The sequence below is a fragment of the Lucilia sericata genome, unplaced genomic scaffold, assembly GCF_015586225.1.
Source record: "Lucilia sericata isolate MDLA Ls3-8-SP2 unplaced genomic scaffold, ASM1558622v1 Contig000412F_arrow, whole genome shotgun sequence".
Taxonomy (NCBI): Eukaryota; Metazoa; Arthropoda; class Insecta; order Diptera; family Calliphoridae; genus Lucilia; species Lucilia sericata.
In genome coordinates this window covers 266,287-281,661 of record NW_023994430.1, presented here as the reverse complement: position 1 = coordinate 281,661, position 15,375 = coordinate 266,287, and the positions used below count along the sequence as shown (strand labels likewise).

The following is a 15,375-nucleotide window of genomic DNA, read 5'->3' as shown; positions in this document are numbered from 1 at the left end:
ATTAACAAAAAATTATTAAATAAATTATTTAAAACAAACAAAAACAATCAATAATCGTCTTATACAACCAAAAATTATTGAAAAAAATAACAGAAATTGTTTTTGTTAATTTGCTTAAGTTTTTAACAAATTGTACGAGTACAACAACAAAATGCCGCGTAATAATTAAAATTTTATTAAACAAACAAAACGATTTGAGGAAAAAAATTTCACTTTACACCTCTTCAAGGAAAACTAGAACAGAAGTGAAATTTTTAACAAAATATTCGTAAAGTTGTGTTTTGTGGTGGTGTTAGTGGTAGTAGTGGGCGCTGTGTTTGTACAGCTGTAGTTGTGTTCGTATAGAGTATTGGTCTCGCCTCTGTTGTGGGTTTTAGGCGAATGTCTGTATTAGTTTGCTAATCGTAAGACACCAAAGTCACGTGCACTTGCATTTACAAAAACTGTTAGTTAAAAGTACGAATAGTTCAAAACGTCGATTATTAGATGGATAGAAATTCTTTGGGGTTTAATTTGAAATTCAATTCATGTTATGTTTCAAATGAGACAAGCAATTACAATTCAATTTTAATATGATTGCAATGGCAATCAAATTCATCATCTTGACTAGAACTAGATTCCTTTTTCGAATTTCCCTACTAAATTTCCACCTTCTAACTTTATCAAATTTCAGCGCAATATGCCCATTGTGCAGCAAAGAGATGATGCTGCTGTGTCTGTGGCTGAAGCCGAACCAGCCGCCAATGTAGATCCCACTGAAATGATGATCATGTCTACATTAACTTTGCCAAGTAATGCCACATCCATTAGAGCTGATATAACTGATGGATTTTCATGTGAAAATAAGACTTATGGTTATTATGCTGATGTGGATAATGATTGTCAAATCTTCCATGTATGCTTGCCAGTTACTTATGCCGATGGTAAGGAGAATACCTTCCGTTGGAGTTTCATTTGTCCCGAAGAAACTATTTTCAGTCAGGTAAAATATTCCCTAATTAACTGTACCAAAAACAATTTATACTTTCTATTTTCACTACTTTCCACAACCATAGGATTCATTTACTTGCATGCGTCCCGATGATATGGCTATTACTTGTGAAGAATCCTATCAATATTACGAATTGAATCGTAACTTTGGTATGGTAGAATCTGAGAAGGAAACCACTAATGAAGCTGTCAATGAGAACGCTGAGAGCAATGAAACTATTGTGGAAGCTGAGGTAGAACCTGAAGCCTCTAAACCTATGGTACAAGAAGAACCCATTGGTCAATTTAAGCCCGTGAAAGTACAAAAACCTTTGCGTAGAAAACCCTCTGTATCGTATGCTACACAAAAGAAACCCGTCACTAGCTATCCTTTGCGTAAAATGCCTCAAGCTCAACCACAAATGCCTGAAACTCCTGCTGTCGAAGCCCCTGAGGAAGTCAATGAAGCTGTCCAACCTGTAGCCGAAGAAGAAATCAAGCCTTTAGTGCAAAAATTCTCTAGCAGACGTCCTGTTCCTGTAATGTCCAATACTTTCAAAGATAAAATCCAAAGCACTAAAACTGAAAGCGTAATTGGTACCAGAACTGAATTGTTTAATCAAAAGAGAAAACGTCCCACTATGTTCAACAAGAAACCCGTGGAAGAGGAACAACAACAACAAGAAGAAGAGGTAAAAATTGAAACTGAAGCCGAACAACAGAACTTTTCTAACATGGAATCTGAAGTGTCAAACGCCAATACTGAAACTCAAGTGGCCGATAGTGAAATCGAAGCCTCAGAAACCAATAATGTCTTTGTAAAACCAATAGAAGTCAATGAAATGGAAGCTGTTGCAGAACCAGAGAAGATCGCAGAACCTGTACAAGTTTTAGAGGCTTTCGAAGAAATTCCTGCTGTTATCTCTGAAGTTGTAGAGACACCCACTGCTGAAGAAGAAGAAGAGAGCAAGAATGAAGTTGTTATGCCAGCTGTAAGTGTGGAAGAAGCTGAATATCCCGAAAAATCAGAAGTTGTGGAAGAAGCACAAAATGCTGAAGAAACTCAAACCGCTGAAGAAGAAGTCCAAACTGCCGAAGAAATGCAAACACCTGAAGAAGAATCCCAAACTGCCGTAGAAACACAAGCTGCCGAGGAAACTCAAACTGTTGAGGAAACTCAAACCGCTGATGAAACTGCTCAAGAAACTCAAGTTGCCGAGGAAATACCTGAAGTTCAACAAACTCTAAGAACATCTGCTGAAGTAACTCAAAATAGCGAAGAATCTCAAGTTGCTGAAGAAACCCCAGTTGTAGAAGAAACCCAAGTTGCTGAAGAAGCTGCCGCTGTCGAAGAAACTCAAGCTTCCGAAGAAACACAAGCTGCTGAAGAACCTCAAGCTGTTGAAGAAACTCAAGCCGTTGAAGAAACTCAAGCTGCTGAAGAAGCCCAAGTTGCTGAAGAACCTCAAGCTGTTGAAGAACCCCAAGTCGTTGAAGAAGTTCAAGCTGTCGAAGAATCCCAACCTGCTGAAGAAACCCAGAACGTTGATGAAGTACAAACTGTCGCCGAAGCTCAACCAGCTGAGGAAACCCAATCTGCTGAAGAAACTCAAGCTAATGAGGAAACTCAAGTTGCTGAGGAAGCCCATAGTGCTGAAGAACCTCAAGCCGCTGAAGAAACCCAAACTGCTGAAGAAACTCAAGCCGCTGAAGAAACCCAAACTGCTGATGAAACTCAACCCGCTGAGGAAACTCAAGCTTCTGAAGAAGTCCAACCAGCTGAAGAAACTCAAGCTGCAGAAGAAGTCCAAACCGCCGAAGAAACTCAAGCTGCTGAAGAAACCCAAACCGCTGAAGAAACTCAAGCTGCTGAGGAAACCCAAACTGCCGAAGAGGAAACCCCAGAAGTAAACCAAAGTCTGAGAACCTCAGCTGAAGAAAACCAAAACTCTGAAGAAACTCAAGTTGCCGAAGAAGTTCCAGTAGTTGAAGAAGTTCAAGTTGCTGATGAAGTACCAGCACCTGAAGAAGTTCAAGCTGTTGAAGAATCTCAAGTAGCCGAAGAAGCTCAATCTGCTGAAGAAACCCAAAAAGTCGAAGAAATTCCAATAGCTGAAGAAGAAGTCCAAACTGTTGAAGAAACTCATAATGCTGAAGAAACCCAAAGCGTAGAACAATCTCAAGATAATGAACCAATTGTCGCTGAACAAACTCAAGAAGCTGAAGAACCCGCTGCTGTCGAAGAAACTTTAGCTGTTGAAGAACCTCAACCAGCCGAGGTTGTTGCCCCCATGGAAGATCAACAAAGTGTTGAAGAAACTGAAGCCGTAGAAGAAGCTAAGCCTGTTGAAGAAGAAATAAATGTAGTCCCTGAACTCCTTGCCTCAGAGGAAACTGTTGTGGTAAAATCTGAAAATGTAGCTGAACCCGCTATTTACGAAGAAAACTCTGAAGAAGGCGCCAATGTAGCACCCGTTCAAACAATTGAAGAAATGGAGTCAGAAAAACCCGCTGAAGCTCCCGAGTCTATGCCAGCTACTGAAGAAATGAATCATCCCGATGCTATGGTCCAACAAATGTACGAAGATATGGATGCCAACAAACAATCCATTGGTGGTTTCAAACCTGTCGATCCCGTTATGGCTCATGAAGCTGAACAATTGATTGTCGATTTCATCAACACTTTGAGAAAGAATGACTTCACCAATGAAACACCCGGCATGCATATGGAACATCAAGTTGATGAAGTAGCCGAACAAGAGCAATCTCAAGAAAACGCTGCTGAAGTACAAGAAGTTGAAAAGGTAGAAAGCAATGAAGTAAACCAAGAAGAAGCCGAAAAGGTTGTAGAGGAAGAGAAGACCCTTGAAGCCGAAGAGGAAACTCAACCTGAAATTATGGAACCTCTTGCTGATTCTGTAGAAAATAATGCCGAAGAAATGCAAGATACTAATGAAGTTGAGGAACTTAAACAGGAAAACGAAGTAGTGGCCGAAGAAAATAGTGAAACCAATGAATTCAATGGTTTAAAATCTTTGGAAACCCAAAGTGCTGAAAATATGGAAGAGTCACAAAAATCCGAAGAAGCTGCTGTTGAAACCATGAATATGCAACATATTCCCGTTGAAGTTATCAACACTCCTTTAGAAGAAGTTCCTATGCACAAACCTTTAACTTATGAAAGTGATGTTGAACCCATGGAATTGACTTCAAGTACTGAAGAGAAAGTAGCAGAAGAAGCTCCCGCTATGGTTATGGGTGGTTACAAACCTTTAAGCATTGACGATATTGTAGAATTGGTTAAGGAACGTTTAGATCATATGCCCAAAAATGAAATGGAAACTCCCATGCAATTGGAACAAGTCATCGGTGGTAACCAAGAAGATAAAGCCGCTGAAGAGAAAGTAGAAGAGGAACAAAAGCCTGCTCAAGAGGAAGAAGAACCACAACAACAAACTAGCCAATCTGAAGAGGAAATTGTTATGCCTATTTACCAACGTTTCATTCAACCCGCTAAAGTAGATGCTGGAGTCCAAACTGAAGATCTTGAACAGACTGTTAACAGTGAACAAACCGATGTAGCCGATGCTGATGTTCAAGAAAAATCAAGTCGTTACTATAGATCTCGCAGTATGTTAACTCCAAAATTAGACCCCCGTAAACGTCGTTTCCTTTTCAAAGCTGACTCCAGCTAAATCTTCTGTTACTTCAACAATCTCTCTAGTACATTGAGAGATTGTGTTTTCGTATCTGAGCCATTTAACCCGCCCAAAATCTTATTATTTTAGATTTTTTTTACATATTCTTCTTACTCTGCGTTTCGTGACTCTCTATCCTCTTTATCAAGTCTACTCTGTCTTACTCTCTCGCTCTATCTCTATTTAACATTTTCCGCTTTATTTAATTGCATGTGTTTTTATTTACCTTTATCTATAACTTTATAAATTATAATTATTTTCTTAAAAATTTAAAACAAAAAAAAATAAAAAGATAAACATCCTGCGTACAAGGATGTGGTTTCTTGTAATGTAGAATTTAATTTAGATTTTTATACGGCTGTTTTATACGAACTTTATAGAATGGCTTAATTATTTCGAATTTTTGTTTTGTTATTTGTTTTGCGAAATAAAAAATAAAAATGAAATTGTAATTTGTATGTCGATTTTATTTAAATAAAAATTTTAAATTAAAACAAAAAAAATCAAAGTGTATTTTGTGTTATATATAAATAAATTTATAAACATTAATCGTGCTTAAGTATGAATGTGTGTAATCGAATAATTAACATTCATATTAAGGACGATTAATGTAAATAAATTAAATCTTCAATGGGAGTAAGTTTAAAGTCAAATTTATTTGTTATTGCGTTTGAAACTTTAAGGATTTCAGAGCAAAGTTTCATACAAAAACTCCTTTCAACCATCTTTAATTAAATTGTTCGAAATTTAATTAAAGATTTTAATTTAAACCTTTCGATTTTTATGAAATTTTTATAAAATTCCTTAAATATGTTAATTTATTAATACTTTTATGCAAAAATATTTTACGGAACCGGAACTATTATAAGGGACTGAGTTGCTATTGATAATAGAAATAATTTGTAAGAAATCATACGTCATACAAAACGGTGTTGCCAGTTGTAAGTTAATTGGCTGTGTCATGTTAGCACAGACACTTTAGAGCAGACATAATAAAAATGAGTACTGCCAGATAATAACTATGAATGTTAACGGAAGTCTTTTTAAAAATGTAGAAGTAATTTTTAATAAATTTTTATGTTTAAGAGTCTTCTTACATCTCCCATTTATACTACACCGAAATCTAGTAGATTTGATTTGAAATCTGGATCGTTTACACTTAATATTAGGAAGATTTAATTTTTTCTAATATTGATATAAGAAAATGGAAGACCTGACAATAGTACAGTCCAGATTATAGTAGTGACTAAAGTTCAGACTATAGTAGTAACTAAAGTCCAGACTATAGTAGTGTCTCGTGACCAGACTATAGCAGTGACTATTGTGCAAACTATAGTCCAGCATATAGTGGAGACAATAGTCCAGCATGTAGTAGAGACTATACTACAGCATATAGTAGAGACTATAGTACTTATTGTAGTCCAGACTATGGTAGAGACTACAGTCCAGAATATAGTAGTGACTATAGTCCAGTCTATAGTAGTGACTATTGTTCAGACTATAGTATATACTATAGTACTGACTATCGTCCAGAAAGTAGTAGTGACTATAGTCCAAACTATAGTAGAGACTATCGTCCAGATTATAGTAGCGACTAAAATCCAGGTTATAGTAAAATTTATAGTCCAGACTATAGTAGAAACTATAGTTCAGACTATAGTAGAAACTATAGTCCAGACTATAGTGACTATAGTCCGGACTAGGGACTATTGTCCGGACTAGAGACTATTGTCCAGACTATAGTAGTGACTACCGCTCAGTCTATAGTAGTGACTATAGTCCGGACTAGTGACTATTGTCCAGACTATAGTAGAAACTATAGTCCAGACTATAGTAGTAACTATTGACTAGAATATAGTAGTGAATGTCCAGTCTGTAATAGCGACTATTGTTTAGACTATAGTAGTGACTATTGTCCAAACTATAGTAGTGACTACCGCTCAGTCTCTAGTAGTTACTATAGTCCGGACTAGTGACTATTGTCCAGACTATAGTAGAAACTATAGTCCAGAATATAGTAGTAACTATTGACTATAGTAGACTATAGACTATAGTAGAAAATATTGTTCAGACTATAGAGACTATAGTCCGGACTAGTGATTATTGTTCAGACTATAGTACTGACTATATTCCGGACTAGTGACTATTGTCCAGAATATGGTAGAGACTATCGTAGAAACTATAGTCCAGACTATAGTAAAGACTATAAAAATTCATCTATTTGAATATAAAAATATGACGCATCAACTATAGTAGGCGTGGCATATTTAGGGAACTATAACAGCTATAGAATCCAAAATATCGTGGAGATAAACCAAAAAGTTTACTCTTATGATTCTAGGTTCAATAATTCAGAAAATTTAAAAATTACCATTTGAATGATGAGAAAGTACTAGAAACTATCTCTCTCAATATATATTATAAAAAATTCGAAAAATACCAGTTGAACAACAAAAAGTACCAGTAAATACACTCTTATAGCTTTTCATTCCATCAGAATGTACATACATACATATGTAAGCCTGATCATATGTTACTAGGTTCAATATAGTAGAGAAACCAAAAAGTACCAGTTGAAGAACGAAAAATATGTTTCCAGTTTCAATATTATAGAAAATTCAAGAAGTACCCTTTGAAAAACTAAAATGTACCAAAAAGTCCCCTTTTATAGGTTCTCATTCACTCCAGGTTCTACATATGACTTAATTTTATGTTTCTATATTCAATATTATAGAAAATTCACAAAGTACCTTTTGAAGAACGAAAAAGTACCAAAAAGTCTCATTTTATATGTTCTCCTTTACTCCGGGATATATGTACTTCTGTAAACCTGATTATATGTTTCTAGGTTCAATATTGCAGAAAAATCAAAAAGTACCAATTGAACGTACCAGTTGAAGAACGAACAAGTAAGAGTGCTATATTCGGCTGAGCCCTTCACCATAGTGTATTTAAAAATTCATTATTATAGCAATAGCAAAACATAATGAACAACAAAAAATACACAAGGCAGTAAAACCAACAGACATCCAAACATACGAAAAGAAATACAGAAAAAAACAAAAAAAAAAAAAAATACACAACACAATGAAACCAACAGACATCCAAACATACGAAATTCAATACACCTAGAAAACAAAAACAATATACACAAGGCAATGAAACACACAGCCATCCAAACATACGAAATTGAATGTACCAAGCAAGAAACAAAAACAATATACACAAGGCAATGAAACACACAGCCATCCAAATATACGAAACGAAATACTCAAGAAAACAAAAACAAAATACAAAGGCAGTGTTGTTATTGTTTATTTTTTATGAAATTTTCAGAGGTTGTCTCGGATTTTTGCTTATATCTCTGTTGTTTATGAACGGATTTTGCTGATTTTAAATAGGAAACTTCTCGAAAGCATGTCTGATAGAAGTATTGAAGATTTGGATCCCGAAGATATCTGGGGTCTTCAGAAAACTGATTTCAACAGACAGACAGACGGACATGGCTTAATCGACTCCGCTATCTATAAGGATTCAGAATATATATACTTTATGGGGTCGGAAAATTATATTTTGGAAATTACAAACGGAATGACAAACTTATATATACCTTTCTCACGAAGGTGAAGGATATAAAAAGTACCATAAATACTTTCCTAAAGATTTTCATTCACTCTGGACTCTAAATGTTTAATTTTATGTTTCTAGTTTCAATGTTATAGAAAATTCAAAAAGTACCTTTTATGTAGTACCTCCGGGCTCTACATTCGTAATTTTATGTTTCTAGGTTTAATATTATTGAAAATATTTTTTTAATTTTTAATTTTTTCCTTATTTTTTCACAATTTTCCATCTCTGATATTAGCATTAACAATAACAACACACGAATTTATAAGTAACTTGTTGATATTGCTTCGTTTTGTTTTTATAAACAAGCAAACTAAGTACAAGAACAATGATTACTATATGAATGTGTATGTTCTTAGGCATGTCTAAGCATGCACAAACAATTTTGACTCCATTAACCTAAGCTTGGTTCTAGGGTATAATATGGAGTCAGTTATGCGACTATACACTCTTATTTGTTTTATATTTTTCCATGAAGGTATAGATTTGGCCCTTAAATTTTCTAAAATATTTAAGTAATACAATTTTTTACTCACCAAACCACAGTTGATTATTTACTGGACAATCACAATTATAGCTTTTCTTCCATTTGCCTTTTTTCAATTTCACTTAAAACAACTAAATTTTTTTTAATAAACAATTTAATATTAACTAATTTAAAAAACAGGCCATATTAGCAGATTTTAATTTTATTTTTTTCTTATTTTTATAATTTTAATAAACAAACCAATTAAAAGATTTTTATTTAATTTTTTCTTAAGCAAACTTAATTTTTATTATTTACATATCTGCTTCTCACAATATTTACCAACAAACACTAACAAAAAGCACTTATTTCTTTTTCAACACCATCAAAAACAATAACAAAAAACCCGAGCTCCATTTTTGCAACAACAACAATTACAATGAATGCAAATAAAAGCAACATGTGAAAATTATTTGGCAAGCCACCGGCTGCTGACCGAATGTTTTCGCGTATATTTTTACTATTTCTTTAACAATTTTCTTCAAACAAATTGCAAAAAATTATTAAAAACTTATTAAATAACACTTTTATCAACTTTTTATTGCACTTTAAACGCTATTTTTTAGAATTTTTATTAATTTATTACCACACCACTACTAAACGATCTGATTGCAAAAGCCGGCATTTAACAACTAAAAAGGAAATGTCAAACAAGTGCAAGCATCCAAGAGAATTAGTGATGCCATATTGTCATTTTACTTCTTAAAGTATATGCAGAAGGTTTTAGCTTAAGCTATAAACTACTACTAAATTATTGAATACAACCACCTATTGGCAATATTACACCATAAAAAAATGTGGTAGCACTTCTTCTATATTTACATTTCATTAAAATTACAATTGTTTGGCATTTATTTCAAGTGTTTAAAATAGAATTTAATAATCTGTTTATAATAATATTTTTTAATTAATTTCAAGAAAATTTATAAATAATTATTGGTCAACATTTTTGCAAATATTTAACTGACCAAGTAATATACCTATGTTGCTAACGGTTGTTGTATTTGCTTAATTATTATTAATAACCCCTTATATTCGCTTTACTAAATAATATTCAAATCTGGCATCACTAATCTCTTCACTTGCACTTGTTTGACATTTCCTGTTTAGTTATTAAAAGTCGGCTTTTGCAATCAGTTCGTTTAGTGTAGTGTCGTGTTAATTTACTAACAAATTATAAAAATTAGTGTTCAAAGTGTTATAAAAAGTTGATAAAAGTGTAATTTAATAAGTTTTTAATAATATTTTGCAATTTGTTTGAAGAAAATTGTTAAAGAAATAGTGAAAATATACGAGAAAACATTTGGTCAGCAGCCGAGTGACTGGCCAAACAATTTTCACATGTTGCTTCTATTTGCATTCGTTATTGTTGTTGTTGTTGTTGTTAAAAATAAAGCCTGGGCTTTTTGTTATTGTTAGGTGTGAGACAGGAATGGAAAATGGAAATTTTGGCGATAGTACTAACTTTTAACAAAAAGAGCACTTTTTGACGGGTTAAAATATTAAAACAAATTATTATTAACTAGACTAAAGATTATACTATAGACTAGACTATAGACTAGGCTATAGACTAGACTATAGACTAGACTATAGACTAGACTATAGACTAGACTATAGACTAGACTATAGACTAGACTATAGACTAGACTATAGACTAGACTATAGACTAGACTATAGACTAGACTATAGACTAGACTATAGACTAGACTATAGACTAGACTATAGACTAGACTATAGACTAGACTATAGACTAGACTAGACTAGACTAGACTAGACTATAGACTAGACTATAGACTAGACTATAGACTAGACTATAGACTAGACTATAGACTAGACTATAGACTAGACTATAGACTAGACTATAGACTAGACTATAGACTAGACTATAGACTAGACTATAGACTAGACTATAGACTAGACTAGACTAGACTATAGACTAGACTATAGACTAGACTATAGACTAGACTATAGACTAGACTATAGACTAGACTATAGACTAGACTATAGACTAGACTATAGACTAGACTATAGACTAGAACCCTAGACTAGAGACTATAGACTAGACTATAGACTAGAACTATAGACTAGACTATAGACTAGACATAGACTAGACTATAGACTAGACTATAGACTAGACTATAGACTAGACTATAGACTAGACTAGACTACTATAGACTAGACTATAGACTAGACTATAGAACTAGACTATAGGACTAGACTATAGACTAGACTATAGACTAGACTATAGACTAGACTATAGACTAGACTATAGACTAGACTATAGACTAGACTATATGACTAGACTATAGCGAGACTATAGACTAGACTATAGACTAGACTATAGACTAGACTATAGACTAGACTATAGACTAGACTATAGACTAGACTATAGACTAGACTATAGACTAGACTATAGACTAGACTATAGACTAGACTATAGACTAGACATAGACTAGACTAGACTATGACTAGACTATAGACTAGACTATAGACTAGACTATAGACTAGACTATAGACTAGACTATAGACTAGACTATAGACTAGACTATAGACTAGACTATAGACTAGACTATAGCCTAGACTATAGACTAGACTATAGACTAGACTATAGACTAGACTATAGCCTAGACTATAGACTAGACTATAGACTAGACTATAGACTAGACTATAGACTAGACTATAGACTAGACTATAGACTAGACTATAGACTATACTATAGACTAGACTATAGACTAGACTATAGACTAGACTATAGACTAGACTATAGACTAGACTATAGACTAGACTATAGACTAGACTATAGACTAGACTATAGACTAGACTATAGACTAGACTATAGACTAGACTATAGACTAGACTATAGACTAGACTATAGACTAGACTATAGACTAGACTATAGACTAGACTATAGACTAGACTATAGACTAGACTATAGACTAGACTATAGACTAGACTATAGACTAGACTATAGACTAGACTATAGACTAGACTATAGACTAGACTATAGACTAGACTATAGACTAGACTATAGACTAGACTATAGACTAGACTATAGACTAGACTATAGACTAGACTATAGACTAGACTATAGACTAGACTATAGACTAGACTATAGACTAGACTATAGACTAGACTATAGACTAGACTATAGACTAGACTATAGACTAGACTATAGACTAGACTATAGACTAGACTATAGACTAGACGATAGACTAGACTATAGACTAGACGATAGACTAGACTATAGACTAGACTATAGACTAGACTATAGACTAGACTATAGACTAGACTATAGACTAGACTATAGACTAGACTATAGACTAGACTATAGACTAGACTATAGACTAGACTATAGACTAGACTATAGACTAGACTATAGACTAGACTATAGACTAGACTATAGACTAGACTATAGACTAGACTATAGACTAGACTATAGACTAGACTATAGACTAGACTATAGACTAGACTATAGACTAGACTATAGACTAGACTATAAACTAGACTATAGACTAGACTATAGACTAGACTATAGACTAGACTATAGACTAGACTATAGACTAGACTATAGACTAGACTATAGACTAGACTATAGACTAGACTATAGACTAGACTATAGACTAGACTATAGACTAGACTATAGACTAGACTATAGACTAGACTATAGACTAGACTATAGACTAGACTATAGACTAGACTATAGACTAGACTATAGACTAGACTATAGACTAGACTATAGACTAGACTATAGACTAGACTATAGACTAGACTATAGACTAGACTATAGACTAGACTATGGACTGGACTATAGACTGGACTATAGACTAGACTATAGTCTAGAATAATAAAAAAAAAATTTAAAAAAAAAATTAAAAATAAAAGAAAATAAAAATAACTAAAAAATATATAATTGTGTTTGTCAATTATATAATTTACAGAAAAATTTGATATAAAATCAAACTCAAAGAGCAGATTAATATAAAAAAATTCGGTTCAACAAAAAATTGTATAAAAAATCTGCAAATATGGCCTGTTTTTAAAAATTTATAAATATTACAGTGTTATTTAAAAATTTAATTGTGTTCCCCAAGAAAAAATTTAAAAAATAAATGGCAGCAGCAGTTTTGGTAAGTCAATATTTATTTTACTACAAATATTTTAGAGTTTTGATTAAAGCCCTTATTCATGCTACATATTTTGGAAGTTTAAAAAATTTTAAAAATGTATGAATAATACTAGAAAATTTATCAACATTTTCCCTTTATAAATTGAGGCTTTAAGTTTTAAATGTTTTCTTACCCCACAAAAATTAAAAAAAAAAAAAACTTTTAAAAACCATTTGGCAGTGTCTCTGCTAAAATAAGATCACTTAAAATTGTTCACCTGGCAATACCCATTTTATCCAATTGTTTGTGTCTTTTATTTTTCTGAATGCTAGCTTACTTCTAGTTCAGTTCTAGTTCAGTTCTAGTTCAGTTCTAGTTCAGTTCTAGTTCAGTTCTAGTTCAGTTCTAGTTCAGTTCTAGTTCAGTTCTAGTTCAGTTCTAGTTCAGTTCTAGTTCAGTTCTAGTTCAGTTCTAGTTCAGTTCTAGTTCAGTTCTAGTTCAGTTCTAGTTCAGTTCTAGTTCAGTTCTAGTTCAGTTCTAGTTCAGTTCTAGTTCAGTTCTAGTTCAGTTCTAGTTCAGTTCTAGTTCAGTTCTAGTTCAGTTCTAGTTCAGTTCTTTCAGTTCAGTTCAGTTCTAGTTCAGTTCTAGTTCAGTTCTAGTTCAGTTCTAGTTCAGTTCTAGTTCAGTTCTAGTTCAGTTCTAGTTCAGTTCTAGTTCAGTTCTAGTTCAGTTCTAGTTCAGTTCTAGTTCAGTTCTAGTTCAGTTCTAGTTCAGTTCTAGTTCAGTTCTAGTTCAGTTCTAGTTCAGTTCTAGTTCAGTTCTAGTTCAGTTCTAGTTCAGTTCTAGTTCAGTTCTAGTTCAGTTCTAGTTCAGTTCTAGTTCAGTTCTAGTTCAGTTGTAGTTCAGTTCTAGTTCAGTTCTAGTTCAGTTCTAGTTCAGTTCTAGTTCAGTTCTAGTTCAGTTCTAGTTCAGTTAGTCAGTTCAGTTCTAGTTCAGTTCTAGTTCAGTTGTAGTTCAGTTCTAGTTCAGTTCTAGTTCAGTTCTAGTTCAGTTCTATTCAGTTCTAGTTCAGTTCTAGTTCAGTTCTAGTTCAGTTCAGTTCTAGTTCAGTTCTAGTTCAGTTGTAGTTCAGTTCTAGTTCAGTTCTAGTTCAGTTCTAGTTCAGTTCTAGTTCAGTTCTAGTTCAGTTCTAGTTCAGTTCTAGTTCAGTTCTAGTTCAGTTCTAGTTAGTTCTAGTTCAGTCTAGTTCAGTTCTAGTTCAGTTCTAGTTCAGTTCTAGTTCAGTTCTAGTTCAGTTCTAGTTCAGTTCTAGTTCAGTTCTAGTTCAGTTCTAGTTCAGTTCTAGTTCAGTTCAGTTCTAGTTCAGTTTCTAGTTCAGTTCTAGTTCAGTTCTAGTTCAGTTCTAGTTTCAGTTCTGTTCAGTTCTAGTTCATTCTAGTTCAGGTTGTCTAGTTCAGTTCTAGTTCAGTTCTAGTTCAGTTCTAGTTTCAGTTCTAGTTCAGTTTCTAGTTCAGTTCTAGTTCAGTTCTAGTTTCAGTTCTAGTTCAGTTCTAGTTCAGTTCTAGTTCAGTTCTAGTTCAGTTCTAGTTCAGTTCTAGTTCAGTTTCTAGTTCAGTTCTAGTTCAGTTCTAGTTCAGTTCTAGTTCAGTTCTAGTTCAGTTCTAGTTTCATTTCTAGTTCAGTTCTAGTTCAGTTCTAGTTCAGTTCTAGTTCGTTCTAGTTCAGTTCTAGTTCAGTTCTATTCAGTTTCTAGTTCAGTTCTAGTTCAGTTCAGTTCAGTTCTAGTTCATTCTAGTTCAGTTCTAGTTCAGTTCTAGTTCAGTTCTAGTTCAGTTCTAGTTCAGTTCTAGTTCAGTTCTAGTTCGTTCTAGGTTCAGTTCTAGTTCAGTTCTAGTTCAGTTCTAGTTCAGTTCTAGTTCAGTCTTCATTCTAGTTCAGTTCTAGTTCAGTTCTAGTTCAGTTCTAGTTCAGTTCTAGTTCAGTTCTAGTTCAGTTCTAGTTCAGTTCTAGTTCTTCAGTTCTAGTTCAGTTCTAGTTCAGTTCTAGTTCAGTTCTAGTTCAGTTCTAGTTCAGTTCTAGTTCAGTTCTAGGTTCAGTTCAGTTCAGTTCTAGTTCAGTTCTAGTTCAGTTCTAGTTCAGTTCTAGTTCAGTTTTAGTTCAGTTTTAGTTCAGTTCTAGTTCAGTTCTAGTTCAGTTCTAGTTCAGTTCTAGTTCAGTTCTAGTTCAGTTCTAGTTCAGTTCTAGTTCAGTTCTAGTTCAGTTCTAGTTCAGTTCTAGTTCAGTTCTAGTTCAGTTCTAGTTCAGTTCTAGTTCAGTTCTAGTTCAGTTCTAGTTCAGTTCTAGTTCAGTTCTAGTTCAGTTCTAGTTCAGTTCTAGTTCAGTTTCTAGTTCAGTTCTAGTTCAGTTCTAGTTCAGTTCTAGTTCAGTTCTAGTTCAGTTCTAGTTCAGT

General features: G+C 33.6%; 1 protein-coding gene across 1 annotated transcript; it reads left to right on the top strand.

The window, feature by feature from the left end:
- Positions 1-677: 677 nt before the first annotated feature.
- LOC119604639 (enolase-phosphatase E1) lies at positions 678-5,119 on the top strand. Its single transcript, XM_037957399.1, has 2 exons — positions 678-982; positions 1,056-5,119. The coding sequence occupies exons 1-2, from the start codon at positions 680-682 to the stop codon at positions 4,662-4,664; spliced, it is 3,912 nt and encodes a 1,303-aa protein (XP_037813327.1). The 5' UTR covers positions 678-679; the 3' UTR covers positions 4,665-5,119.
- Positions 5,120-15,375: the final 10,256 nt, after the last annotated feature.

Bases quoted from the DNA above. Each gene is read 5' to 3' on its own strand.
- LOC119604639 (XM_037957399.1), top strand. From the start codon at position 680: ATGCCCATTGTGCAGCAAAGAGATGATGCTGCTGTGTCTGTGGCTGAA. The intron at 983-1,055 runs GTAAAATATTCC...CCACAACCATAG, and splicing joins AAGAAACTATTTTCAGTCAG to GATTCATTTACTTGCATGCG.